We start from the raw sequence: 26,200 nt of genomic DNA, 5'->3' as shown, positions 1-26,200 counted from the left end.
TACTGGTCACACTATGCAGTTTTCGGGACCCTAGTTCCCCAACCAGGGGCTGAACCTGGCCCCGGCATTGGAAGCACAGAATCCCAACCACTAGCCTGCCAAAACAGTGAAATGGTAGAAAAAAATTACATGAAAATATGATCTCAATTGTGTAAATAAACACAGAAAAGAGGTTAGAGAAACAGCAAAATACTAACTAATAATGTCTGAATCTAAAAGGTTGAATTAAGAATATTTTTTTTTCTGTTTTCATATACATACAGTTAAAAAAAATGTATTCACATTCATAAAAACAACAAAGTAAATAAACTTGCAGTTAGTTACCTGGAGAATGAAAGAATTTCTCATATGCTCAGGTAAATTATCCAGCATTTCTGTGTAGCAGCGCATCAAACTCAACAGCCAAAAGTTTCCGGAAGTGGAGTCTTCCTCCGCAGTGTACGTGAAGGGGTCCACCATGTAGATGACGACAGCCGGAGGGTAGGCTTGGCTGTCTGCAGAGTCAGGCTCCGTGGGAATGCCTATTCTCTCCCTTTCTGTAACACTGCACACAGAGCCACTTATGAGATGTGCAACATAAATTATAAAAAATACATCAACTCCAGAGCAGACCGACTCCCTGGACAGAGATTACAGAGTAAATGCAACATCAACAGGGAACAAAATGAAGGCAAACCCAGTCAGTCAGCACCAAGATAGATGGAAAATGACAATGTGCTTCTCTAAAATGGGAGATCTCTTTTCACCGCCATGGTTTCCTTCTACAAAGATGTTTTATAATGCTGTTATGTTAATACGAAGAGGTTGAAAGTCAAAATGTTAGTCACTCAGTCGTGTCGGACTCTTTGTCCAACTGTAGCCCACCAGGCTCCTCTGTCCATGGGATTCTCCAGGCAAGAATACTGGAGGGGTTGCCATTCCCTTCTCCAGGGCATCATCCCAACCCAGGGATCGAACCTGGGTCTCCTGCGTTGCAGGCAGATTCTGTACCATTTGAGCCACCAGAGAAATATTATTCATATAGTATTAATAGTAATATTAATTACACTAAGTATATTAATTAGTAAGTACATACTATTATACTAGTAATACAATAATTACTAGTAAGTTTGTAAGAAGTTCTCAAATTTCTTAACACTGAACTATAGACTGACAGGTGTTACCTTCTTTGGGGAAGAACAGAAATACAGTGCTTCACTAGGTTTAGAGACGCATGAAGTTGAGGGGGCTGGGGCACAGAGGAAGGGTAGCCCAGGGGTCCAAGCCGAGGCCACTCGGCTCGGTCAGAGCACTGTACCTTTCCTGTCCATCCTGGGAGGGCTGCGAGGAGCTCTGCCCAGGCTCGGTGTCTCCAGCGCAGCCCAGGCTCCCTTGCGTTCTCTCTGCAGTGCTGGCCCCAGTGCTGGGGTTCTGCCCCCCGACACTACCGCTGAATCCTGAGGAAGAGGTAGTGCTGATCTGGTTGATGATGGGAGCAGAGGCCGATGTGGAGACTGGGGGACCGGTGGAGCCAGAGGCCGAACTGCTTGCAGCCGGGTTCAGAGAACTGCCGTTGGAGGTGGGATTAAACGCACTGCCCGCCGAGGGCGCGGCCGAGCCTGGATTTGAAGCTAAAGGCCCAGCGCTCCCAGGTGGCACTTGCGCCTGTGCTGCTGCTGGTGGGGTCTGGTACTTAGGTGGTATCAACAGGCTGCTGTCGAGCTGCAGAGTGGCCAGATAAGGTGCTGAAAGAGGACACACAGAGAAGTGACTTCAGGGACGTCCTGCAGGTCTGGCTGATGCAGACACTCAGAACAGTCACTTTCTAAAGAGCTATGCTTCCAGGCTGCAATACTCTGGTTCTGACACCCAAAATGCTATCTCCACACTGAAACACAAGCTTGTAGATAAACAGGGAATAAACATGGGGCCACTTGTTATAAATTCTGGAAGAGCCTTCTTTGGAGAACAGAAGAAAAAGGACAAAACCAATCATTTCGTTTTCAAGAAAACCAATCATTTTCCTTTCAGACCAATTCCACACACCTTCACTAAAAACTGAGAGGCCATGTATTCTCAGACATCATGGTATATTATGCTCCTATGTGTTTAACGCCTTATAAGCTAGGTCTAAGATTCTCTTGATAATCTGGGTTAAAATTAACCAGTTAATACCAAATCATGCTGCTACATTTTTGAAACGTGGAGTAAATTAGATAAGACTTCTTTAGGCTACTTTAAATAGCTTTTCAAGAATATACATGCACATGAAAACTAACATTTAACTACTTAGAACAAAAAGATTGTGCACTCAGCCGCGAACGATTCTTTGCGACCCTATGGACGGTAGCCCGTCAGGCTCCTCTGTCCATGGGATTTTTTCAGGTAAGAATGGGGGAGGGGGGAAACAATCTGATAGTCTACATCTCAAATTTGACTTTGTCACGTAAATCTCCATTTACCTAGGTGATGGCGGCAAACTTGCGCATAAAGTTTGAGTCTGGAATGATTGTCACTCTCCTCGCTGCCCCACGGCTGGCTGAACCACTCGCTCACGAGCTCTTCCGTCAGCTTCTGCGCCACAGTCCTCCCCACACGCATGATTCCGTCGCGCAGCACTTTGCAGATGGGCTTGTGCTGCCCGAGTCGGCACATCTGACAGAACACAGTAGACCCCACTCAGAACAGGGACCCTCCCTCCTCAGAGTGCACCGTCAGCCGCTGAGATGCCTGACACACACATGGAGGCATCTTCCTTCTTCACTCAGCGTTTCCACGTGCAACCAGACCAGTAAGGTATTTGAATCTGCTCTCCTGTCTTTCCAAACCCTGGACCAGCCTCTCTAAGGAAAAATGTTCTTTCTGAAGAAAAAAATAAATGCTTGTTCACCCCAAGCACCTCCTCCCCAGCAAGGGAACACTGCTGAGCGCTACCTGACTGCTAATGGTCAAATAAAGAGCCGGATTCCTGCCTACGAAGGCTGACGGAGACATATGTCCACTGAAATCTCTTAAGTAATCCCTACTCTGGATGTTCTCCCATAGGATAACACTAACATTTTATGGGCCATCTGCTACACTGCTACATTTGGAGATCCCCAAGAGCAGAGGCCACTAAAGCAGTGGACATGCTGACTACTTTTTAAAAGTAAATAGTTGTTTTAGCACAATGAGATCCTATTATTAACCTCCAGAACATTAAAGGGGTGCTTATGGTAAAGAATGAATACAATATGTCTGCAAAAAGTAAGCTACTTAACTACATGCTCACTGGCAGGAGAGCCCATATAACTAGCCCATATTAGAGCTGATGAACAGAAGGCTTACCAAACCCCTAAAAAATCCTCTAGTGTACACTCCTCTGAAGCAGGTATACATTACTGCCAAAAGAGCAATTCTGAAGTGATCGGGTAATCCTTTTATGTTCTGTAACTTACGCTGAGAGCTTCATTTAAAAGAATGACTGGGCTTTAAAATTGCTTAGACAAGTTTTCTGCATTAGGGTAATTGTGATTCAGTATTATTATGCATCATGGCCCAGGCACAGTTTAGAAATTACTGTTTCCAAGGATTTCCTTTGGTGGCTTAATTGATGCCATTATTTCAGACATAAGCGCCTTCTCTTTTCTCTGAAGCAACATGTAAATTTACTATTTCATGTGTACTCATACATTTATAGATGGTCAATTTCTGTTATGGAATACTTTTGAAATTCAACTTGGCATCTTATTTAATAAACATTTTGGTAATGCTTATATTATGTCACAGCTCCAAACACTTTATAAACATTAATTTCATTTACTCTCATCAAATATGAAGATTAATTAGGAGGATAAGGTACAGAAACTTTAGTGTATATGTACTTTAGCAGAAGAAATACACACTAACTCTTTAAAGACAGGTATGATTCTAATTTTTCAAAAGTAACAGGACTTTATACACTAAATATACAAAATTATCTAACATTACTAGGGTTATTACATTATTAATCTGTACCAAAACTGAGTTTAAGATGTTTAAATAAAACATAACAGGGACATGAGTCACTAAACTTCTATGTGATTCAGGAATTTTCCAGCTAAACACTTTTATACTGTTTTCAGGAACTCCCCCCACCCCCAAGAGTAGATGTATTTTCTTTTTGTGAAGTTCTTCTTCTGAACAACCACTAACCCCCGGTGAGTAGTCCTTTTAAACTCAAGCACATAAACGGGGGGAAAAAACAGCTAGTAAGACTGGTAGAGGAAAATCTTTTCAATCTAATAAAATATAAAGCTATGATGGGAAAACAATGTACTTCCTGAAAAACTTGCCAACTTATCCTTTTCTTCGTCCTCCAACTATGTGCAAATTTTCCTGGAGATCTATTTTGAAGCTATTTATCCTTTAAAATTTAGCCACAACTAGAAACAGTCCGAGGCCCTGCATCATACAGACGACTTTCACCTCTCGTGTCTCTCTCACCTCATATACAGCGCTCAAGTCCCTGAAGAAAGTTTTGGCTCCTTCGAGCAAGGCCTCGTTTTCTGGACACACCACAATATAGGCAACATCACGGTGGCCCCCGTATGGGTCCAACAGCAGCCTCTCCCAAAACGGCAAGGAGAACGGCGAGATGGTGAGGAAGTCCTTGTCGTAGCCTACCAGCAGGGTGGGGATGGGCAGCGGCTCAGGAGACTCTTCAGAACCTAAAACAAGACTGCAGCTTAGGAAAGCTCTTGCGAGTCCGTTTCCCGCTACCTCCACCACTGCGCATTCTCTAGCGATTTGTCTTAATTCTGGCATCGGACATTTTATTGTAGGCTGACATGATACTCTTAGTCTTCAAATCCTCTAATTAAATGGCCCCTGATGAAGAACTTTAATTAAATGAGTCCGAACATGCTTATAAAGGTTCAGTGAGTGCAGAGCAGAGCAGGTTAGTGTTAGTTCTCTGAACAAAACGATCTACCTGCCTCTAAGACAGGCACTCTGGTCCTGACTACAAAGAAGCTGTCAGAACTAGTTCAGAGGTTCACCCAGATGAAACGGCAGTGAGCACTGGGAAGACGAGATTCTAACAAATAGTCTAGTTAGGCATTGTTTGCCCCATTGACCTTGATTATGCCAAAGACATTAAGAAATAAGTTATCTCCGAAACTGACTATTGGAAAACAAGGAGATTATAACTGTAGTAGTCAGGAGGGAAAAGATTCTATTTTGTCAGCAAAGGAAGACTTGACAGTAACTAAAGCTGCTCTTTTCACAGAAGAAAAAAATCCGAAAGAACGTCAACAGGGAGAAAGGTCTACCGTAGGTTCCCCGTCCTGCCATCTTGTGGAACTGCTGCCAGGTGAGTGGTCCCTGCACGTGCTGGATGTTCTCCCAGGTCCTGCCCGTGCGCTTCTTCTGGATGGCGTCCTGGAGAAAGGGCTGCAGGGACAGCAGCGTACGGACCACGTCCTGGGAGGACAGCATGCTGATGTCTAGCACTGCAAAGGAAAACGACAGAACAGGACCCGTCAAGGCGGGCTGGCGCAGCCTCAGCAACAGGCCCTGACAGAGACGTCACTAGCAGTAGAGACTCTAAAATACTTAGTAATAAATTTTATTATTATTGGAAATAATAAAAGGGGAAATAAAGTTATTCTATATAATCAAGGCTAACTATAGAACTGCCTAAAAGTGGAAAGGTAAATAAGTCTGACTTTTTAAAACCATACAGACCTGTTTCCAAGGGTATTCACAAGAAAAGAGAGCTGCAAAAATTTCTTAATGATTGCTTCATAATTACTTTTAGTTTCTTAATTACTTTTCAAAAAATTATCTATTTCTGTATGGCTATGCTGGGTCTCTGTCGCTGTGTGCAGGCTTCTGGTTGCAGTGAACAGGAGGCTGCTCTCCAGTTGCAGTGGGGGCTTCTCACTGCAGTGGCTTCTCCTGTGGCGGCGTGCAGGCTCCGAGTACAGGCTCAGCAGCTGTGGCGCACCGGCCTAGTGGCCCCATGGCAGGTAGGATCTTCCTGGACTAGGGTCAAACCCGAGTCCCTGCACTGGTAGGTGGATTCTTAATCACTAGATCACCAGGGAAGTCCAGTTAATTACTTTTGTTTACAAGTATCAATGTTTATCTGATTATATGATGAGTGGGAAAAGGAATTTAAAAAGAAGCTTAGAACAGCTAGAGAGTCACGGTTTCAGAACACACATTCTTCCTGCTAGCAGGAGGACTCCTTAACCTCGAACATGAAAACCTCTGAAACTCTCCCCAAACTGCACGTGCATGCGTGAACACAGGTGTATTTTTTTCCCAGGGGGGAGAGGGTCCATACTGCTCACCAAATTCCCTAAAAGATCTGAAGGAAGAAGCACTGAAGTTGGAGGTGGTCAGCTATGCGCCTGCAGAGCGGGGGCCTCGAGACCTTTCCTTGCTCTCACTTCCCCGGCTGGCGAGGACGGCGGCACAGACGGAAACCTGTGACCTATTTACCAACCGAGCCCGGGACACACGGTGTGAAGAGTCTGGAGACATTCTCAGGTGCGCCCTCAAATCAAACACAGGCTGCAAACCCAGGGCACAGAGGTTTTGTTTTCATTTCTCAATCTGAAGCGGACTTCTCAGGAAATTTCATATACAAATCTGGATTTCCAGCTTCTCTTGAAAAACTGGAAAACGATCTGACAACCCTGGGGCTGAGACCACCGCACTGCTAGAGGACCACCATCTAGAGTCGAGGAGCTGCCTCTTTCAGGCAGTTTTTGACACCCCTGCTCTGCTGCCTGCCTGAGACTGAAGCAGAATTAACCTCCTTTATCTTCAAGCCTGTGCTTCTTTTCTTCTTACAGTAAAGAAAAAAGTAAAGTACTTCTTGTACTCATGGTTCTATCCAATGTAGGAAAATGACAGACTAAGAGAGTTACAGGTTAAAGAAAAATAAAAGCAGAGGCAATTCTTTGTGAACTCTATTCCTATGCATGCAAAATAGGATATTGTGGAAGGACACTGCTGTTTTGCAAAGCTGGCTCTCCACATAATTTGTTTACACAATCTGTCTGGTACTTTCAGCATCTGAATTTAGAACCCACATCTCATCTGCAATAAAACATGCTATTCTTCATATCCAAAGATGACACTACTCATCCACCCACCCAGACTGCTTTTCTATCTGAAGGCCACTATCTAATAAAAGAAACCACGTAAGATAATCACCCATAATTCTTTAGGGCAAAGACTAATTCATAAATTCATGCAGCAGCCATTAATCCAAGGCTTGCCAAGTATAAGGCATTGTACTTAAACCTTAAGGAGTTATAAAAATGAGTATAACCCTTGAAATATTTTCTCAGGCGTCTCTACCTCCCAGAAGTCTCCTTGCTTATATAACCTTCTCCTCTGCAAGACTGAGGATGATTCCAAAAGTAGGGTCCATGTTTCTTCCATTCATAGAATCCCTCCAGCTTGGCCTCTGCTCCCACAAACAGCTCTCACTGTGGTCAAAAGACCTGTTTAATACTTATCTTAAAAGCCTGACTTACTGAATGCCTGCTGACCACTCTCTTTGTGGAGCTTGGTTACACAGCAGAATGCAGTAAAGCTCTAAGTCAGGCCCTCCTCTGGCTCCACACCTGCTTCCTCCTCAGTGAGGCCTCCTCCTTCACCACGCCCTGACCTGGGCTACCATCCCTGTGCCGTCCACTCCCCTTCCCCTGAGCTCCACGCCATCAAGTCCCAAGTGTCCACCTGGACATCTCAAAGGAGATCTTTAAAACTTACTTCCCAAACTCAATTATGACCTTTAGACCCAGTCTTTCCCCAGAACACTCATTTTTGACCAACATGCCACCATCTGTCCAGGTGTACAAGTCACAAACCTGGGTGTTTTCCTTAATCTCTCTCTCTCTCTCTGATCCCCAAAACCCAACGCATTACCAAGTCCTGCCATAATACCTCCCAAACGGCCCCTGACTGTTCCCACTTCTTGTCCATCTCCTGTGCTGGGACACTAAGCCAAGCTACTGGTTCTTCATCTGCGGCAGGAACTTCTCAGTGTCCTTCAACCCCCTCTTGCCGTTTTCTAATCCTCAGTCCGCATTCCAGTCAGAGTCCACTGTTTCTGAGTACACAAATCTGATGGCAGTGTCTCTTCATAACCCATCAAGGACTTGTTAAAACTGAAGACCCAGGGCCCAGCGTGTTCCCAAAGGCTCTTGATAATCTAGCCCTGCTGGCCTCTGGGCTCGTCTGAAGGCCCCGCACCCTACTTAACTGTGGCCCTCCACACTCGCCACTCCTGCCCTCAGTTAACCTGTACCCAGCGTTGCAATCTCAAATATCACTGCTTCTTCAAGAAGTGTCCTCTGACACCCCATGCTTTCATCACTTATAATGGTTTGCAGTTATATGCTTATTTGTTAGTTGTGTGATTCATGTCATTTTCCAAAATAGATTAGAAAGTCCCTGAGGGCAGGTACCTTGTCTCTTTCATTCACCACTTTCTCCCCCAGGACACATCACAGCACAGATAGAGAGTGAATAAAGAAAAGGAACAGTCAGGTGCTCAGCACTCTTAGAGCCAAACTCCAAAAACGTTTATCACCTGGAGTTTTTAAGACAGTGACATCCCCAGGAGCCCCAACATAAAGTAAAACGTGATTACTGTTACCAGAGACATAAAATACTGGAAAATCAGAGGAAAGAGAAAGTACTCTGTAAATGGACAGAAGGCTTCCTGGAAGAAGTATCATGGAAACTTGACCCAGAAGGGTGTGCAGATTATCAGTCTGTATAATCTAGATCAGGGCTCCCCAATCCCTGGGCCACAGACAAGTACCAGTCCGCGGCCTGTTAGGAACTGGGCTGCACAGCAGGTGAGCTGGGCAAGCGAGTGAAGCTTCATCTGTATTTAGTCACTCCCCATCACTTATATCCTCCTGGTCGGTGGAAAAATTGTCTCCCATGAAACCGGTCCCAGGTGTCAAAAAGGATAGGGACCGTTGATCCCGATGACTTTTATCCCACAACGTAATTACTCTTCTCCAAATGTGTTTCACATGAAACATTTCCCCATCCTTAAATTTCGAATTTCAAGATAGCTCTCACTTCAGTTGTGTCTATTTTTTAAGAAATAAAACTTAAAATTTTGTCACATAAAGTAAGGCAAGTGTGGGAGTTATCGTCATGCCGAGACAGTTCTCAAAGTAAATCTGTACTCCGGGAAACCTACCATTGCTGTGAGGCCAGGAGTGCACAGTGGCGCTTCTCACCAGGGCTTCATCCACTTTGCCACCCGTGGGATTATCCACATACTGCCGACCCTGCTCCAAGGCATTAAAGCATTCCGTCCAGTAATCATTATTATCTGCCTGCACCCGGTCGTAACTCCAGCTCACGCAGGGAAGGGTCTGGCGGCTGCTGGAGGAAATGTAGTCTAGGAAACTCAGTGAAGCAAAAGGCTGTGTGTGTTGGTTCTGCAAGAGGAGGAGAAGGCTTATTGGTGGCTCCTGGGGTTTTCTGGCTCCTTCCATCTGAGGAAGGAAGGTGGTCTGACACATCATTAGGCGCCTTTCAGCAGCCTGACCAATGTCAGAATTCTTCCCAAAAATATCCAACTCATCTTCCAGGAAGAGTCCTGAATTGTAACCAAGTTTGCGATTCATGATCGCACTAAACCCACAGGTGCAGCGGTACTGGTCCTCGTTGGAAGAATCAGGGATGTAGAGCCCGACATCTGCCCCTTTGATGTTCATGTTGCAGGCACAGATGCAACAGCTGTCAAAGTTTCTGTCTTTAAAGATATTCATCACAGAATCCGAAAGAATCAGGGTGACATAGAGACTGTGGGCTTCGGGGATTGGCTGCATGGTGGCAGGCTCCACAGAATTGAGAGGCCGAGTGGTAGAGGGGGTAGAGGCTGGTGAGCCCTGGTCGGTGCTGTCATACTTCACAGAGCCCTGACCACTGGCAGTGCCCCCTCCTCTGGGAGTTCTTGGTGTCCTGGGGGTTCGTGGTGTGGGGACAGAGAAGCGAGGGGTTGCTGGGGATGGTAAAACTCCTGCTCCACTGTTGCTGGCTGGGGCAGCGCTGTTGAGCGTCACCGGCGTGTTCATCTGTGGCGTGTTCAGATAATCTGGATCTGCCAGGCTCCCGACACTAGGCACATTGCTGCAAGAGAGATGGCACCTCGTGAGAACAGGGGGCAGGACACGGGTGCCAGACACACGCCTCAGCACCCCAGCCCGGCCGGGCCATTTCTTATTTACACGTGCTATTGCTTGGTTTATTTGGTTTTCTTTTCTTTTTTTTTTTTAAGGATTCAAAGGAGTCAGTGCAGTGTGTGGAAAACCAAGCAGCAAGGTATGAAGAGTAATTCAATACAGCAGTGCCCGTCCACTTAGTCCACACTTCAGCAAGCCTCCTCTTCATCTTTTGAGGAAACTTTGGCTATTTTTAACAAGAAAACATGATACTGCGTTTGGACAAAGTAGTTCTGAAAAACTCTAACTACTAAATAGAACTTTAACACATGAGTTCAGATGCCAAATTAGCTAGAAGACCATAGATGAAATTCCCATCTAATTTGCAATTACAATTTTGTCCTTTTTTGAGACTGAAAGTCTGCCAGTGTACTTGTTCTCTGAGGCTATAATCTACATGTGATTCTATAGTAGTTATAATCAAACGCACATGAAAATTTAACATTTTTTTAGTTTCCAAAAAATGCAGTCCTATCTAGCTTGCATTTTTATTGTAATGAGTGACCATGAGGGAATTCTATTTGAGGAACCCATTGGCCAGTCATATATTACAATTAATACAAATGTTACACATGCTGCCAAGAGGACTTGGTCTTAATTAGGTCTGTGCACGTAAGTATACATGCCACATCAAAGTGTCCCAACTGCTAACAGGCTTCTGCGGTAGGCAACTGCAGTTCATTTTCTATTTTCCATACGCCATGCAAAACAGCACCATGATTTTGAATTCCCAGAGACAATCACACTGTGCTGTTTTCTCATAAGCAGTGACTTCTGTCTGGAACAGCCACAAAGAAAACAAAACAGTGTCCATGATTTTGTAATAAAAGTTCTTATTGTAATAAAATGTTCTTGATATACATTATTAGAGGTACCCGTAAAACAGATTGGGATCACTCTTTCCAATTGGAAGGTATCAAAAGAAATAATATTTTTTAAATGCTTAAAATTCTTCTATTAATACTGTGCTTAAACTAATGTTCCTCCAATAAAGTACATATTCATTCACTTATAATTTGAAAGAAGAATGTCATAAAGTAATGGCTCTTTGAATCATTTTCTTTTGATTTTTAATTAGCTATGCCTAACCTACCAACCTGAAAATCCAAATCAGGCTCTGCAAAGAAATGTTCAATCTGAGGCACAGCGGTGTCTTTGAGTGCAGATAACGAGTGACCCAGAAACCTTGATCAGCAATCACTGCTATCTCAGAGAGCAAAATAGTAAGTGTGTAATAATGATCTTTACTCTAATTGGACTCCTTTCAAATTTTCCTGTTCAACAAAACTCTAAAATGATTATGCAGTTCAGATCAGAAAAGGAACTACAACGATTAACTGAAAACCTAAATAATTAAATTGCTCCCGAGGCAGTAAAATGGTTTATTGTGTATAGGAACCTGACTTTTCCCATTCAAGAAAAATGAACTGAGGACCAACCAACCCCATGCTAGTTGCTGGGTATGCAACAGTGAAAAAAAAAAAAAAAGAGGAAGGAAAGTCAGTGCATGGCAAGTATGAGAGGCATCAAGAGAGTGTTGGTGTGTTCTGTAATAAAGCGGGAGGACTTCCCTGCAGCTCAAACAGTAAAGAATCCGCCTGTGATGCAGGAGACCAGGGCTCAATCCCTGGGTCAGGAAGAGGCTCTGGAGAAGGGAATGGCAACCCACTCCAGTATTCTTGCTTGGAGAAGTCCATGGACAGAGAAGCCTGGCAGGCTACAGTTCGTGGGGTTGCAAAGAGACACGACTGGGCAACTAATACACACACACACACACAGACACAATGACACACCCACACACACACAGAGTGAAGGAGACCACAGCAGGACGACTTCCCACAGTCCACAACTGTGCAGTCCAGGAAGTAAGGGAACCACCAGCCCCATGTGCTGCACTTAAATGCAGTCTCGGTCTCAACGAGCCACACGCACAGCTACAACACGAGGGTGGTGGGCGCCACAGTGGAAGGTGCAGGGACGCTTATTTCATTCCAGAGGGTTCTGTTAACAGCGCCAGTTTCGAATACCAAGAATCTCTGGGGTGGCAGACAACAGATTTAATAGATCTAAACAATTATCTAAATTATCTGTTACAGAAACTATCATGCAGCAAAGGGTTGTGTGTTGCTGTTTTGAGGAGCTTGTGTGTATAAGAGGCTAGGTGGTGGAATGGCTTCTGAAGCGGCTGCGCTGCTTGTGCTCAGCACGCTAACCCCTGGGGTGCTAGTTGCTGCAGCCGTGCGGGCCAGTCTGAGGTGAAACAAGCTGGGACACAACTGGAGAACGGCAGCCGAAAATAAGCCAGGCCCTGCCCTACAGCGTGCTTCTGGGCACACACTTTCATACTGCTGGTGGCATGTTGCTTCCACAACCATTAGTTCTCAGAGCGTTTCAAAAATCTTGTGCCTGAAACTCCATTTTAAACAGGAGAAGACCTAGATAGAAGGATCCCTTAAGGTCATACAGAGACTAAACAAAAAAGGCAGGAATTCAAGTCCTGTGACTCCATGTACTTCTCCAAGTCTAAGGTTCTTTTAAAGTACTTCGCTGTCACAGTTTCTCGTTCCAATACAGACTTTACACAAACATAGGCTTTATAAAGCCTGCTTATAAAATTAAAGTTGATTTCATTAAGATGATTTCTATACAAGGTCACAAAAGTAGCCCACAAACTGGACTACAGCATAAATTTGTCTTAGCTTTTAGAATGTAACTCTGAATTAACTGTCAACAACTTTTTCTTTGGCGGGGGGAGGTGGGCCACATGTCTTGCAGGATTTTAGTTCCCTGACCAGGGATTGAACCCAGGCCATTCACAGTGAAAGTGCCGGTTCCTAACCACTGGACTGCCAGGGAATTCCCAACTATCAACATTTCAAAAAGGAAATGTACATTAAAATCTCTCACATTCCTGCCTGAACAACTCCCTAAGGTTGAATAGCAAAAAGAAAAAAATAAAAGTCCCTTTAAAGGGGGCAATACATACTCTCAAACAGTTTACTGTTGGCCCCACTGGCCCCACTGCCCTCCCAGTGACACTGGGTGTCAGGAGTGGCTAGTATTTTGCTCTGCCCAGTCCACTCCATCCACATACTGCTTACTTGGTCCTGACAGACATTTGAGTTTGTGGCCTTTTACTTTAAAGCATTTACATTATGTCATTAAGAAATTATCAATCAAAGGGAAAACTAATTCTGCAGTGTTGAAGTCAGAATGACAGGATGAACTACGTACAAGCTATGATAAATACTTCCTTTTCCCTCCCCCGTATCATGGCACTGTTCTATTGCTGCTTTCTTGTATGACAAAGGGTCAGCAACAGAAATTAGCATATGAATACTTAACCTTAAAGTGCCTTAAGTAAACACATCTGAAATCATCAAAGTGCGTATTAAGGAGTACTTACCACCGTCACCCTAAAAATATTACCCACTCCAATCTACTGCTTGGTTCTGTGACAGACACTGATTTGACACTGAATGACCATAAACACCATGGTTCTCTATACAAATAACCTCAATTTTCCCATATATATGAAATTTAGTTTAGAAAATAATATTTTCAACACAAAAGAATATGCACAAAAACATGAATGGCCGATAAAGTTTCAAATGAAATGTTGTCATCATGTAAACTAAATACTTAGGTTAAATGATAGAAATCCTATTAAATATGGCAGCCGACTTGACAGAATCCCAGCACATACTTGTAGCCATCTCTAATGAAAGTGGCCGCAGGTGGCATGGGCAGTTGTTCAATTTTAGGAGGGATTGCCCATGAAGGCCGAAACAGACAGGCATCAGGAATCTTCAGAGGTAGCAGGCATTGGCTCGGCAACATCTTCAGTGGAGCAAACATGGAGGATCCCACAAAAGGCTGAAAAGTTGGAACTTTGTGCACGTACGAAAAGTCCTGTGACAACAAAGTGGGGCTGGTGATCAAGCTGGTAAACAACTCGAGGACATACCGTAATAGCAACAAAAATGACTGAATTCACTATTTCTCTTATCTGATCAATGGAAAAATGTGAATGCCAACATTTAAATTAATCAAAAGACACTAATTAATACGCCAAGTGATATACCACATGATCTAATCCAGAGAACCCTTAGGAACGTATGTATATATTGCATACAGACAGTACTATTTTAAAGAAGTTGTAGAAAAATGTGCTTTAAAATCACCGTCTTTGTATGGGCTTCCCAGGTGGCGTGAGTGGTAAAGAGTCCGTCTGCTAATGCAGGAGATGTGAGGGATGTGGGTTCGATGCCTGGGTATTCCTGCCTGGAGAATCTCATGGACAGAGGAGCCTGATGGGCTGTGGTTTATGGGGCTGCACAGAGTTGGACACGACTGAAGAGTCTGAGCATGCATGCCTGTCTGTGTACAGTAATATCCCGGCAATTACCTTTATTTCCTCTGGCTTGGGACTTCCTAATCCATCTTCCACTTCCATCTTGAATTCAGTGAGCTGTGTTGAAACCATACTGACCATGGGGCTTTCCATCATGCCTAATGCTGTCACTGTCTCTGAGCTGATCCCATCTTTATAATTCATCACAGGAGAAAATGCAGGGTGCTGTTCCAAAGAAGGAGGGGTGGGGAACATCCTCTGCAGGTCTGCAACTGCTAAAAATAAATAAATAAATAAGTAAAATTTTTAACGGGCCTGACTTCTTTAAAAAAAAAAATCCCAGTTCATAATCAGGCCCCCTAGTTGGCATCAGAAATAATGTTAACTGAATGGGCATATCTGTTACATAATAGAATACTAATAACGGAAGTTCCTAAGAAGGCCATCAGCAGAAAATTAGCCTTTGCTGAATCTTTACCACTGTCCTCTTGACGCTTTATAATTTGGCTTCACGTTAATTATGTGAACAAAGTCTACATAAACATAATTTTTCCCCCCTTCTAACAACTGATACCCTGAAAAATCTAAGGAAACGAAACTTCATAGTCAGGATTAATAATCATACCTAGAACAAAAGACAATTTATTGAAAATCAACTGGGGAAAAAATTGTCTTTTAAGTAATATTTAGAACAGTGATTCTCAACCTTTTTAAAAAAAATCATTGTTATATACCTGAGGTTAACCATCATTTCCAGTGTCTCTTTAAGGCACTGATTCTTAGAGTAGTAGTGTATGGAATGAAACGCAAGTTGTGGTTATGAAATCTGGCCACTAGGGGGTGTCACGTACAGCAAATGTATTTGCATATTTGGAGGCACAAGTTTAAACCAGTGATCTGGAAACATATCTAACTCCCCAGTTCTCAACCACACTGCTCTTTCTAGCAACTTCAACATTTAAACAGTAACTACTGTCTATAGTAGTGTAATTTACTGTAACTACTGAACAGATGTTAACACGACTTACAGCACTGAATCAGAACTTAATAAAGAATAGCTGCCCTGTGCTCGCGCCTGAGGCAGAGCTGTACAGAGGAGCGGCAGTGGGCTGGCCCCCCACTCAGGTGGTCCCACCACAGCGCTGCTGTGTCCTGGGCACTTCCTCCCTCCGGGCCTAGCTCCTTCATCTAGAAGGAAAGGCTTGACTAGGAGTGTGGTTCTTATTAGGCTTGCTTTCTTCCCTTTGTTTATGGAGGGAGGGGAAAGCCTCCACCCAATGGAGCAGAGAAGGGTAAGAAGCTCTGGATTAAATGATTTTTACCATGTTTCCTAGTTAATTATATAATCCTGAATAATTTACCCTCTCTTGGCCTCAGGGACCAACAAGGGGAGAAAAAGGCCAATAGGCAGGGTTTCAGACCTCAACTTTTACTTCCATTAGAGAAGCTCCACTTCTATTTAACTTTTATAATAGAATTCTGTATAAGATTTCATTTGACAAAACAGTACCTGCTGCTGCTATGGCAAAAAAGTTAAAAAGAGAGAAAAGAAGAAGAAAACCTATTGTAAAACTCCCAAGATGATCTTCAAGTTACTTTCTTGCTGTAATAGTATTTGACCCGAAGATCATATAACAATTCACAGTATTAGGGATACAAGCCAAGCCAGAAACTATCATAGAACCACCGGAGAGATTATATAGTTGATAAGTCCTGCAGCTGAAAAACAGGTCTTCAGATGCAGCAGCAACCAAATCAATACACTTTTTAAAAATAAGACTAAATAATACAGAAAAATAGGTTATTCTTGAAATATATACATCACCTTTAATTTTTGGTCCCTATTCCTTTTCCCAAGCCAAGGAGCAGCTACTGTTCAATGTAAATATAAAATTAATTTGTAAGCAGAGTGTTTTAAAACATGTGTCTGCTTCATCAAATCTTCAAACTCCTATTATATTACAGAACTTAATTAACAAAGCAGATATTTGGAAAATAATGAGACTATATAAATTCACTTTGAGTTAAAATGACAATGAACTTAAACACAGCCCTTTCCTAACTTATTAAATATTCAAGCTATGGTACAAAATGTTATCCCAAAATTATTTTATTCAATTTGTTTTCAAATTTTCTCTGAGAAATGTGAAAAAGGCATTTGCCATTTAGGGCTCCTCAATTTTTTCGATGCTACCGAACAGTTATATATCTCAGTTTTCAAAGCCTCAGCCACCTTGATCGTTTTTGTCAAAGGTTAAGAGAGAACACAGACCAAAAGTATGGATAAAATGATTTTTCATTTGCCAGAGATTTATGTTAGAAAGCAGTCTTCACCATTCTCATTATGAGCTATTCATCAGGAAGGCTCATAACCTCTCTATAGCTTTAATTTCCTCATCTACAAAATGGGAATAGTATCTCCCTCATATTTTCTGTGCACGTTAAATGAGATAAGGTATGCACAGAAATGAACAGTTTGCCAGGTCCATCTAAATACTCAGAAAGTAGTGAGAGTCAGTAATAATTAGTCCTCCCTGCTAATTTTGGTTTGATTAGAAAAAGATGGAAAAGGCTATTCAATCACAGGAAATTCCTGAGATGACCCTAGAAAGTTTTGAGATGAAAAACAGGGAACTGGACTCAAAGTAGGTAAGGCAGAAAGAAAACAGAAACCTACAGAAACATTCTGGTCCTCTAAAATAGAAAAATATTGCCTGTAGTAGAACTGCCTGTTCAATTTTCTTCCCATAAAATGACTAGAGTGAGTGTGAGAACAGCTACCAGGGCGGACTGGAGTTTACGAGTCTTGCCCACAAAGCTCCACTTACTCATCCCTGCCTGTCCTCAAGACCTGCTGCACCTCAGCAAGAACTCACCAGTCAGGGCACTGTCCATTTCCTACCCTGTATATCAAGTATTTATGCAGAAGACCGAAGCCTTCCGACAGAAGCATCATCACTAAGATTAATTTCTCAGTATTTGTCCCTTACAAATAGTAAGCACTCTTGTGGAATAAAAAGCCAATTCAAAAGTCTGACTCTTTCATTCTGCCTCCTCAAAGTCTCATACTTCAAACTGACATGCTTTCCAAGATAATTCATAACTGACTGGTTTATAATAAAACCTAAGAGTAATGTTTCATTTTAATTAATGTAACAATACTTACTTAACACAGACTTGATGCTAAATTAACTCTCACTGTTACTATATGTTGATTTCTTCATTATTACATATGCAAATGAGTAATTATGGACCTATGCTGTGCAAGGCAGGACCCACTAGCCACATGGCCATGGAGCATTCAAAAGGGGGCCCCATCCATCCTGAGATACGCTTGTGTGTAAAAGGTACCTTGGATTCCACAGAGTTAATACAAAAATGGAATGTAAAAATCTCAGTATTTTTATGCTGATGACATAAAAATGACATATTGGATACACTGAGTTAAATAAAATATACTATTAAAATTAACTTCACAGTAAAAAAAACTTCTTTTTACTCTTGAATGCAACTAACAGAAAATTTAAAATCACCTTGTGTGGCTCTCATTTGTGGCTTCCCTCGCACTTGTGTTGGATGGTGCTGCTATTCTAGACATTAAGTGCTATGTCTTTCCACTTCAATGTACAATAAGCTACTGTAGAAATTAAGAGCTTTTTGCCATGCTATTTTCATTGTCTCATCTTTGAAGGAAATACTATGTATATGTCCCCCCCACACATGCACACATACTCTGACATGTTCATCAGGTCCTCTGACTCTTATTTATCTATGTTTTCCTGATACCAATATTTTTGCAATATTTCAAATTTATTAATTCTTATATCCTGTACTTTATCATAAAATTCTGAGTAGCTTCTTATTGAAGCAATTCCTTTTGGAACAGAAATGAGAGAAAAAAGAGAGAGCACACCATATTCTTTACTGGCAATGACACTAACCAGCAGGTTGGTTTGTGAGTGAATGATCTTGAACAAGTTTTCAGACATTTTAACATCTAACATGATTACATATTAGAGTGTCAAAAAAAGCACAGCAACTGGTTAAATGCAAGCGAAGAATTCATTCATCTGCCTTACTCCAGATGAATCTACTTTAATAATGTTTCTTTTAATCTGTGAGTTTCATGTTTGTAAAATTCTGCAGTGCAGAGTAATAAAAAAAGAAAAATGTTTAATTAAAAAAACTACAGCAACTGGCTGGCTATCATTATTCATTTTCATACATGTCATGCTTGAGAAAGCTTTGCATATTTTAAAAAGCTATGGATCCACTAAAGCTGTCAAAATCCAATCTCTGTATACTTCACACTTCTACATTTGAGTAAATCAGCAGTACATTTATAGGTTCATAAAACTTTTTGACTCATCCCTATGACATGGTGGTTTTTCCCCTCAATTTGTTCTCATTACCAGCTGAAGTTAATGAGAAGGTATTAAAGAATGATTTGCAATGGAATTGTGTTTCGGTTCCAGAGTACCCATATAAGCAACCTTGACTTTCTTCTCTCTTGTAGAATAATGTTTCTTAGGAAAAAAAGGAAGTTTCTTGTCCGCATACATAATAAAACTAGTTGATATCTTTAACGAAACACAAAATCTTCAATATCAATCAGAAAAAGGACCATAGAAAACAAATATTCATTACCCTTGTATGAATTAAATTTATGAACATGGAAACATTCTACACAAGCCCTTACGCCAGAATGTTGCTCTGAAAACCACTGAGCAGCATCTACCCTGCTGGGAGAGGACCAGGAGAAAAACAAACCGAAACACGTGTTTCATAGTTTAAACCATGAAAGTTAATTTGAAAACAAAAGAATTTAAATTTAAATGGGTCTCTTAGCTACCTGCCACCCTAGGAATACCAATATATACAAGTTTTAATTTATTTTCAGTATTCTGTTAGAATGAGAAAAAAAAAGGAGGGGACTCAGATGAGGCACCACTGAGGATGAGAACATTATGTATGTATCACGAGCAGTGAGCTGAAGCTACATCTCCTTTCCTTACTCGGTGGATAAGGAACAGCAGCTCTTCCGTCCTTCCCAAGAGGTCGGTCTTCTGTCCCAACTGCAGGCATTTTTGATGAGCGCAGTGCAGGTGACACAGCCTAAGAAGAGATTAGTAATTATTAAAACCGAGCAGCACATTTGTATATAAGCAGGGCGGTAGTTAGCTATTGCTTAGAGTGTATGGCTATTGATATTTTAAAAACACACTTCCTTACAAATTTTCACCAGGTGAACGTCTAGAAATACTAGCAGACAGTGACACAGAAGAGATGACGACAACCTTATCAAGTATGAGAAACGAACTGACTGGGTCTTCTTGTCACGGGTCAGGGGAGGGCAGACTGCCAGCTCAGCAGAGGTCCCAGACCTTGGGCCAATTCCCTCTCCATGAGGGAAGCAGTTTCAGGGACACAATAATCACATCAAGCGGGTGCCTCCAAGCAGTAACTGGTCATCAGTCTGGTTTTCCTTCTGTTTGGAAGCAGGCAGCTAAAAGAGATGACCTCAAGCCCTCCCAAGCTATTACTCTTATTTTTCACCACACACACACATACACATGAAAGATACTTCCTATTCCTATTTCTTGGGCTTCCAAGGTGGCTCAAGTGGTAAAGAATCCACCTGCCAGGTAAAGAATCCACCTGCCATTGTGGGAGATGCAAGAGATGCGGGTTCAACCTCTCGGTTGGGAAGATTCCCCTGGAGAAGGAAATGGCAACCCATTCCAGCATTCTTGCCTGGGAAATTCCATGAACAGAGGAGCCTGGTGGGCTAGACTCTGTGGGGTCACAAAGAGTGACAAAACTTAGTGCTCAGTCACAAAACTTAGTGACTGAGCACACACATTCCTACTTCTACAATTACTATTCACCTTCAGGGAAAAAAACCCCTTACCTCATAAAATTATTGAAATGTATATTCAATACATTTGAAGAAGGTTTTTCCTTGATTTGCTAAGTTCAGTTCAGTCGCTCAGTCATGTCCGACTCTTTCTGACCCCATGAACCACAGGACACCAGGCCTCCCTGTCCATCACCAATACCTGGAGTTTACTCAAACTCATGTCCATTGAGTCGCTGATGCCATCCAACTATCTCATCCTCTGTCGTTCCTTTCTCCTCCTGCCCTCAATCTTTCCCAGCATCAGGGTCTTTTCAAATGAGTCAGCTCTTCGCATCAGGTGGCCAAAGGATTGGAGTTTCAGCTTCAATATCAGTCCTTCCAATGAACACTCAGGACTGATTTTCTTTAGGATGGACCGGTTGGATCTTTCTGCAGTCCAAGGGCCTTTCAAAAGTCTTCTCCAACACCACAGTTCAAAAGCAACAATTCTTCGGCACTCAGCTTTCTTTATAGTCCAACTCTCATATCCATACATAACTACTGGAAAAACCATAGCCTTAGCTAGATGGACCTTTGTTGGCAAAATAATGTCTCTGCTTTTTAATATGCTATTTAACTTTTAGTCATAACTTTCCTTCCAAGGAGTAAGCATCTTTTAATTTCATGGTTGCAGTCATCATCTGCAGTGATGTTGGAGCCCCCAAAAATAGTCTGCCACTGTTTTCTCGTCTACGTGCCGTGAAGTGATGGGAACCGGATGCCATGATCTTAGTTTTCTGAATGTTGAGCTTTAAGCCAACTTTTTCACTCTCCTCTTTCACCTTCATCAGGAGGCTCTTTAGTTCTTCACTTTCTGCCATAAGGGTGTGTCATCTGAGTATTTGAGGTTATTGATATTTCTCCCAGCAATCCTGATTCCAGTTTGTGCTTCATCCAGTCCAGCATTTCTCATGATGTACGCTGCACAGAAGTTAAATAAGCAGGGTGACAATATACAGCCTTGACGTACTCTGTTTCCTATTTGGAACCAGTCTGTTGTTCCATGTCCAGTTCGAACTGTTGCTTCCTGACCTGCATACAGATTTCTCAGTGGGCAGGTCAGGTGGTCTGGTATTTCCATCTCTTTCAGAATTTTCCACAGTTTATTGTGAGGCACACAGTCAAAGGCTTTGGCATGGTCAATAAAGCAAAAATAGATGTCTTTCTGGAACTCTCTTGCTTTTTTGATGATCCAGCGGATGTTGGAAATTTGATCTCTGGTTCCCCTGCCTTTTCTAAAACCAGCTTGAACGTCTGGAAGTTCACGGTTCACGCATTGCTGAAGCCTGGCTTGGAGAATTTTGAGCATTACTTTACTAGAGTGTGAGATGAGTGCAATTGTGCAGTAGTTTGAGCATTCTTTGGCATCGTCTTTCTTTGCGATTAGAACAAAAACGGACCTTTTCCAGTCCTGTGGCCACTGCTGAGTTTTCCAAATGTGCTGGCATATTGAGCACAGCACTTTCACAGCATTATCTTTTAGGATTTGAAATAGCTCAACTGGAATTCGATCACCTCCACTAGCTTTGTTCGTAGTGATGCTTCCTAAGGCCCACTTGACTTCATATTCCAGGATGTCTGGCTCTAGGTGAGTGATCACATCATCATGATTATCTGGGTTGTGAAGATCTCTTTTGTACAGTTCAGTGTATTCTTGCCGCCTTTCCTTAATATCTTGTGCTTCTGTTAGGTCCATACCATTTCTGTCCTTTATCGAGCCCATCTTTGCATGAAACATTCCCTTGGTATCTCTAATTTTCTGGAAGAGACCTCGAGTCGTTCCCATTCAATTGTTTTCCTCTATTTCTTTGCACTGATCACTGAGGAAGGCTTTCTTAGCTCTCCTTGCTATTCTTTGGAACTCTGCATTCAAATGGGTATATCTTTCCTTTTCTCCTTTGCTTTTTGCTTCTCTTCTTTTCATAGCTATTTGTAAGGCCTCCTCAGACAGCCATTTTGCTTTTTTGCATTTCTTTTTCTTGGGGATGGTCTTGATTCCTGTCTCCTGTACAATGTCACAAACCTCTGTCATAGTTCATCAGGCACTCTGTCTATCAGATCTGGTCCCTTAAATCTATTTCTCACTTTCACTGTATAACTGTAAGCGATTTGATTTAGGTCATACCTGAATGGTCTAGTGGTTTTCCCTACTTTCTTCAATTTAAGTCTGAATTTGGCAATAAGGAGTTCATGATCTGAGCCACAGTCAGCTCCCAAATCAAGTCCCTTAAAAGGCAAAATTATCTTTAAGAATGCAAATGAACTGAATGCAAGATAAAGCAAAAAAAAAAAAAAAAAAAATCTCACAAATAGAAGGCCTTTTATTTATGTTCACTTACTCAATGGAGAATCCCCATGGACAGAGGAGCTTGGAAGGCTACAGTCCATGAGGTCTCAAAGAGTTGGACATGACTGAGCCACTAAACACACATTCAATGTTATAGAGTTGAAATGTGAAACTGAAGTCTGTGAGGTGAAAACCCAGACAACAGTTTATCAATTCCAGTTACTAATAAGATGAATTAGCAAAATGATCCTAAGGTAAACTGTTCCTTTGATTAAATGTCAGGCCAGAAGTCAGAGTAGAAACAACTGTTCCAGAGAAATGAAAATCAGATTAAAAACTGTCCAATTCTCCTTTGTATATTAACACTACTAAAATATATTCAAAAAAACAGAGTACACATCTCTTCATTTAGTCAGTAATTCATAATTTATACAGAGAGTAAGGATGATGGTTCAGAGCAGAGACGAAATTCACTAGGGATGCTGGCTATGAACAGAAACTGGGCAACTGTACAAAGCTTGGTTTTTTCTTTCCTTCTATCTCTCTTTCTACTTCTTTTTAATTCCTTTACTTTTCACACTTTCTTCTCACCACCACCAAACCAAAGCATCTGAACTAACCCTCAATGAAACCACTCCTAGATAATATATGGCTTTACAGACACAATTAGGAACAAAATGGATCTCCAATGCCTGGGTCAAAGAATAAGGACGCGTCATTTCTTCTAACAGTGTTTTTCACATTGCCACGTCCTTTTCTTCATGCAGCTACTCCCTGAATTTAGGTCCTCGTTTTTCAATCCAACAAGTTACCACATAGTACTCTTGCTTTCCATGTATCAGACTGATGTAAAACAGTACCCACTTCTACCAGGTCAGCTCCCCACTCAGCAGCCTTCAGAAGAGCACATTACCGTAAAGTCTGAGGTCCAAAGCTCGAAGTGTGGCCAAGTACCTCCCCAGCCCCAGCAATCTTTACCCCCAACTCAGGAAACAGATCAATGTGCTCACTATCCCACAAGGCCCCAGCTAGTTCATTCTCTTTGCTGAACCAAGACTCCTTCCAGGCTCAAACACACATCCCTCCCCTGCCTCTCACTAACCAAGTCTTTCCACATTCCAAGTCAATTTCATTTTTTGAGGTCACGACTATTCCATCTTCTAAGTACTTGGGTTTCTCAGGTGGCACTAATGGTAAAGAACCAACCTGCCAATGCAGGATCAAGACGAGGGTTCAATCCCTGGTCACAAAGATCCTCTGGAGGAGGGCATGGCAACCCACTCTAGTATTCTTGCATGGAGAATCCCACGGACAGAGGAGCCTCACGGGTTACAGTCCATGGAGTCAGAAAGAAGTACTTAGAATACTACTGGTGTACAGTGTCTGTTAACCAGATATATTTTATTTTAAAGTAAGAATGGGCTTTAGAAACCTGATTCCTATTTAACCTCCAAGCCTTTACTTAAACACTGCTTGCCTGTTGCTTCATACGTGAACAGGTAGCAACTTTAGATTCAGATAAATTACTGCACTCACAAGGCTAAGTATATTTTAAACTTTATTTATATGCTATTTCTCCTAAAGTCTGTGAGCACCTCAAGCTTAAGACTGGTAATTTAATTTTATCTATAAACCTAGAGAACCTGCCACAAAGGAACTGATCATTAAATAATTAACAAATATCACGTCAACTGGATGGATGGGAAAGTAAATATATAAATGAAAGAAAGTGGACTAATACTTTGACTTCATTGAAGAGCAGACCTATCTTACTCATCTCTAGGTCCCCCAGAGATAACAGGGGCACTTCTGTTTACACAAAGATACAGGCTTAGTTAGGATGATGACAGCACACGTTTCCTGACTCAGCTCAGCTGTTCTCCAGAGAATTATAAATTCTTATCTGTCACTTTAATCATATGATGTGCTGTGCTGTGCTTAGTTGCTCAGTCATGTCTGACTCTTTGCAACCCCATGGATTGTAGACCACCAGGCTCCTCTGTCCAATGGGCACTCTGCAGGCAAGAATACTGGAGTGGGTTGCCATGCCCTCCTCCAGGGGATCTTCCCAACCCAGGGATCAAACCTAGGTCTCCTGCACTGCAGGCGGATTCTTCACCATCTGAGCTACCAGGAAAGCCCAAGAATACTACAGTGGGTATCCTATCCCTTCTCCAGGGGGTCTTCCTGAGCCAGGAATCAAACCAGGGTCTCCCACATCATAGGTGGATTCTTTACCAGCTGAGCTATCAGGGAAGTCCAATCACATGATACCTTGTATTATTTAATGTCTACGTGTATAAATTCTATTTCCTGACTATGATGTCATAATCCTAGAAAGTATAAATCATATTTGTAATTATCTCTCTAAATGCTGACTATTCTATGACATAAAGTTCAATATCGTAAAATTCAAAAAGTTCAGTATGCCCCACTCAGTTCAGTCGCTCAGTCGTGTCCGACTCCTTGAGACCCCATGAATCGCAGCATGCCAGGCCTCCCTGTCCATCACCAACTCCCGGAGTTCACTCAGACTCACGTCCATCGAGTCGGTGATGCCATCCAGCCATCTCATCCTCTGTCGTCCCCTTCTCCTCCTGCCCCCAATCCCTCCCAGCATCAGAGTCTTTTCCAATGAGTCAACTCTTTGCATGAGGTGGCCAAAGTACTGGAGTTTCAGCTTTAGCATCATTCCTTCCAAAGAAATCCCAGGGCTGATCTCCTTCAGAATGGACTAGTTGGATCTCTGTAGTCCAAGGGACGCTTAAGAGTCTTCTCCAACACCACAGTTCAAAAGCATCAATTCTTCAGCGCTCAGCCTTCTTCACAATCCAACTCTCACATCCATACATGACCACAGGAAAAACCATAGCCTTGACTAGGCAGACCTTTGTTGGCAAAGTAATGTCTCTGTTTTTCAATATGCTATCTAGGTTGGTCATAACTTTTCTTCCAAGGAGTAAGTGTCTTTTAATTTCATGGCTGTAGTGACCATCTGCAGTGATTTTGGAGCCCCCCAAAATAAAGTCTGACACTGTTTCCACTGTTTCCCCATCCATTTCCCATTAAGTGATGGGACCAGATACCATGATCTTCGTTTTGTGAATGTTGAGCTTTTAGCCAACTTTCATGCCCCACTACATGGCTATTATTTTTAAAACCTAAGCTAAAGGGACTACATAATACATTCCTGTTAGTCTCATATTGAGGAGTATAAAAAAAAAAAAAGAAAGATTTTAATATTTACAACAGTAATAACACTAATGGAAAAAAGCCATCAACAAACAAAACCCAAGGGTTATTATTAGAGAGTATACTAACAAGTTCAGAATCCTTTCAAGGTACACAAACATTTTTGAAGAATATTTAGAACCTGAAATATGAGCTCCCAATTCAGTAGACCAAACTATAAAGAAATACTGAAACACTAAGTCCAGCCACTGAAGTGC

General features: G+C 42.2%; 1 protein-coding gene across 3 annotated transcripts in view; it reads right to left on the bottom strand.

Annotated features, from left to right (window-relative positions):
• The window catches only part of MED13L (mediator complex subunit 13L), a 283,072-nt gene that overhangs the window by 23,835 nt on the left and 233,037 nt on the right, over nt 1-26,200 (bottom strand). For 2 of the 3 annotated variants that reach the window (XM_019977210.2, XM_070769611.1), the window contains 9 exons: nt 19,581-19,680; nt 14,620-14,840; nt 13,918-14,123; nt 9,182-10,119; nt 5,271-5,450; nt 4,444-4,667; nt 2,442-2,634; nt 1,298-1,724; nt 325-544 (listed from right to left, as the gene is read on the bottom strand). In XM_019977210.2, coding sequence (XP_019832769.2) covers nt 325-544; nt 1,298-1,724; nt 2,442-2,634; nt 4,444-4,667; nt 5,271-5,450; nt 9,182-10,119; nt 13,918-14,123; nt 14,620-14,840; nt 19,581-19,680 — 2,709 coding nt within the window. The remainder of the gene's footprint in view (nt 1-324; nt 545-1,297; nt 1,725-2,441; nt 2,635-4,443; nt 4,668-5,270; nt 5,451-9,181; nt 10,120-13,917; nt 14,124-14,619; nt 14,841-19,580; nt 19,681-26,200) is intronic. The other variant, XM_019977211.2, reaches the window with a different exon arrangement.

The sequence above is a fragment of the Bos indicus genome, chromosome 17, assembly GCF_029378745.1.
Source record: "Bos indicus isolate NIAB-ARS_2022 breed Sahiwal x Tharparkar chromosome 17, NIAB-ARS_B.indTharparkar_mat_pri_1.0, whole genome shotgun sequence".
In the NCBI taxonomy this organism is placed as follows: domain Eukaryota; kingdom Metazoa; phylum Chordata; class Mammalia; order Artiodactyla; family Bovidae; genus Bos; species Bos indicus.
This window is presented reverse-complemented; position numbering and strand designations above follow the sequence as displayed.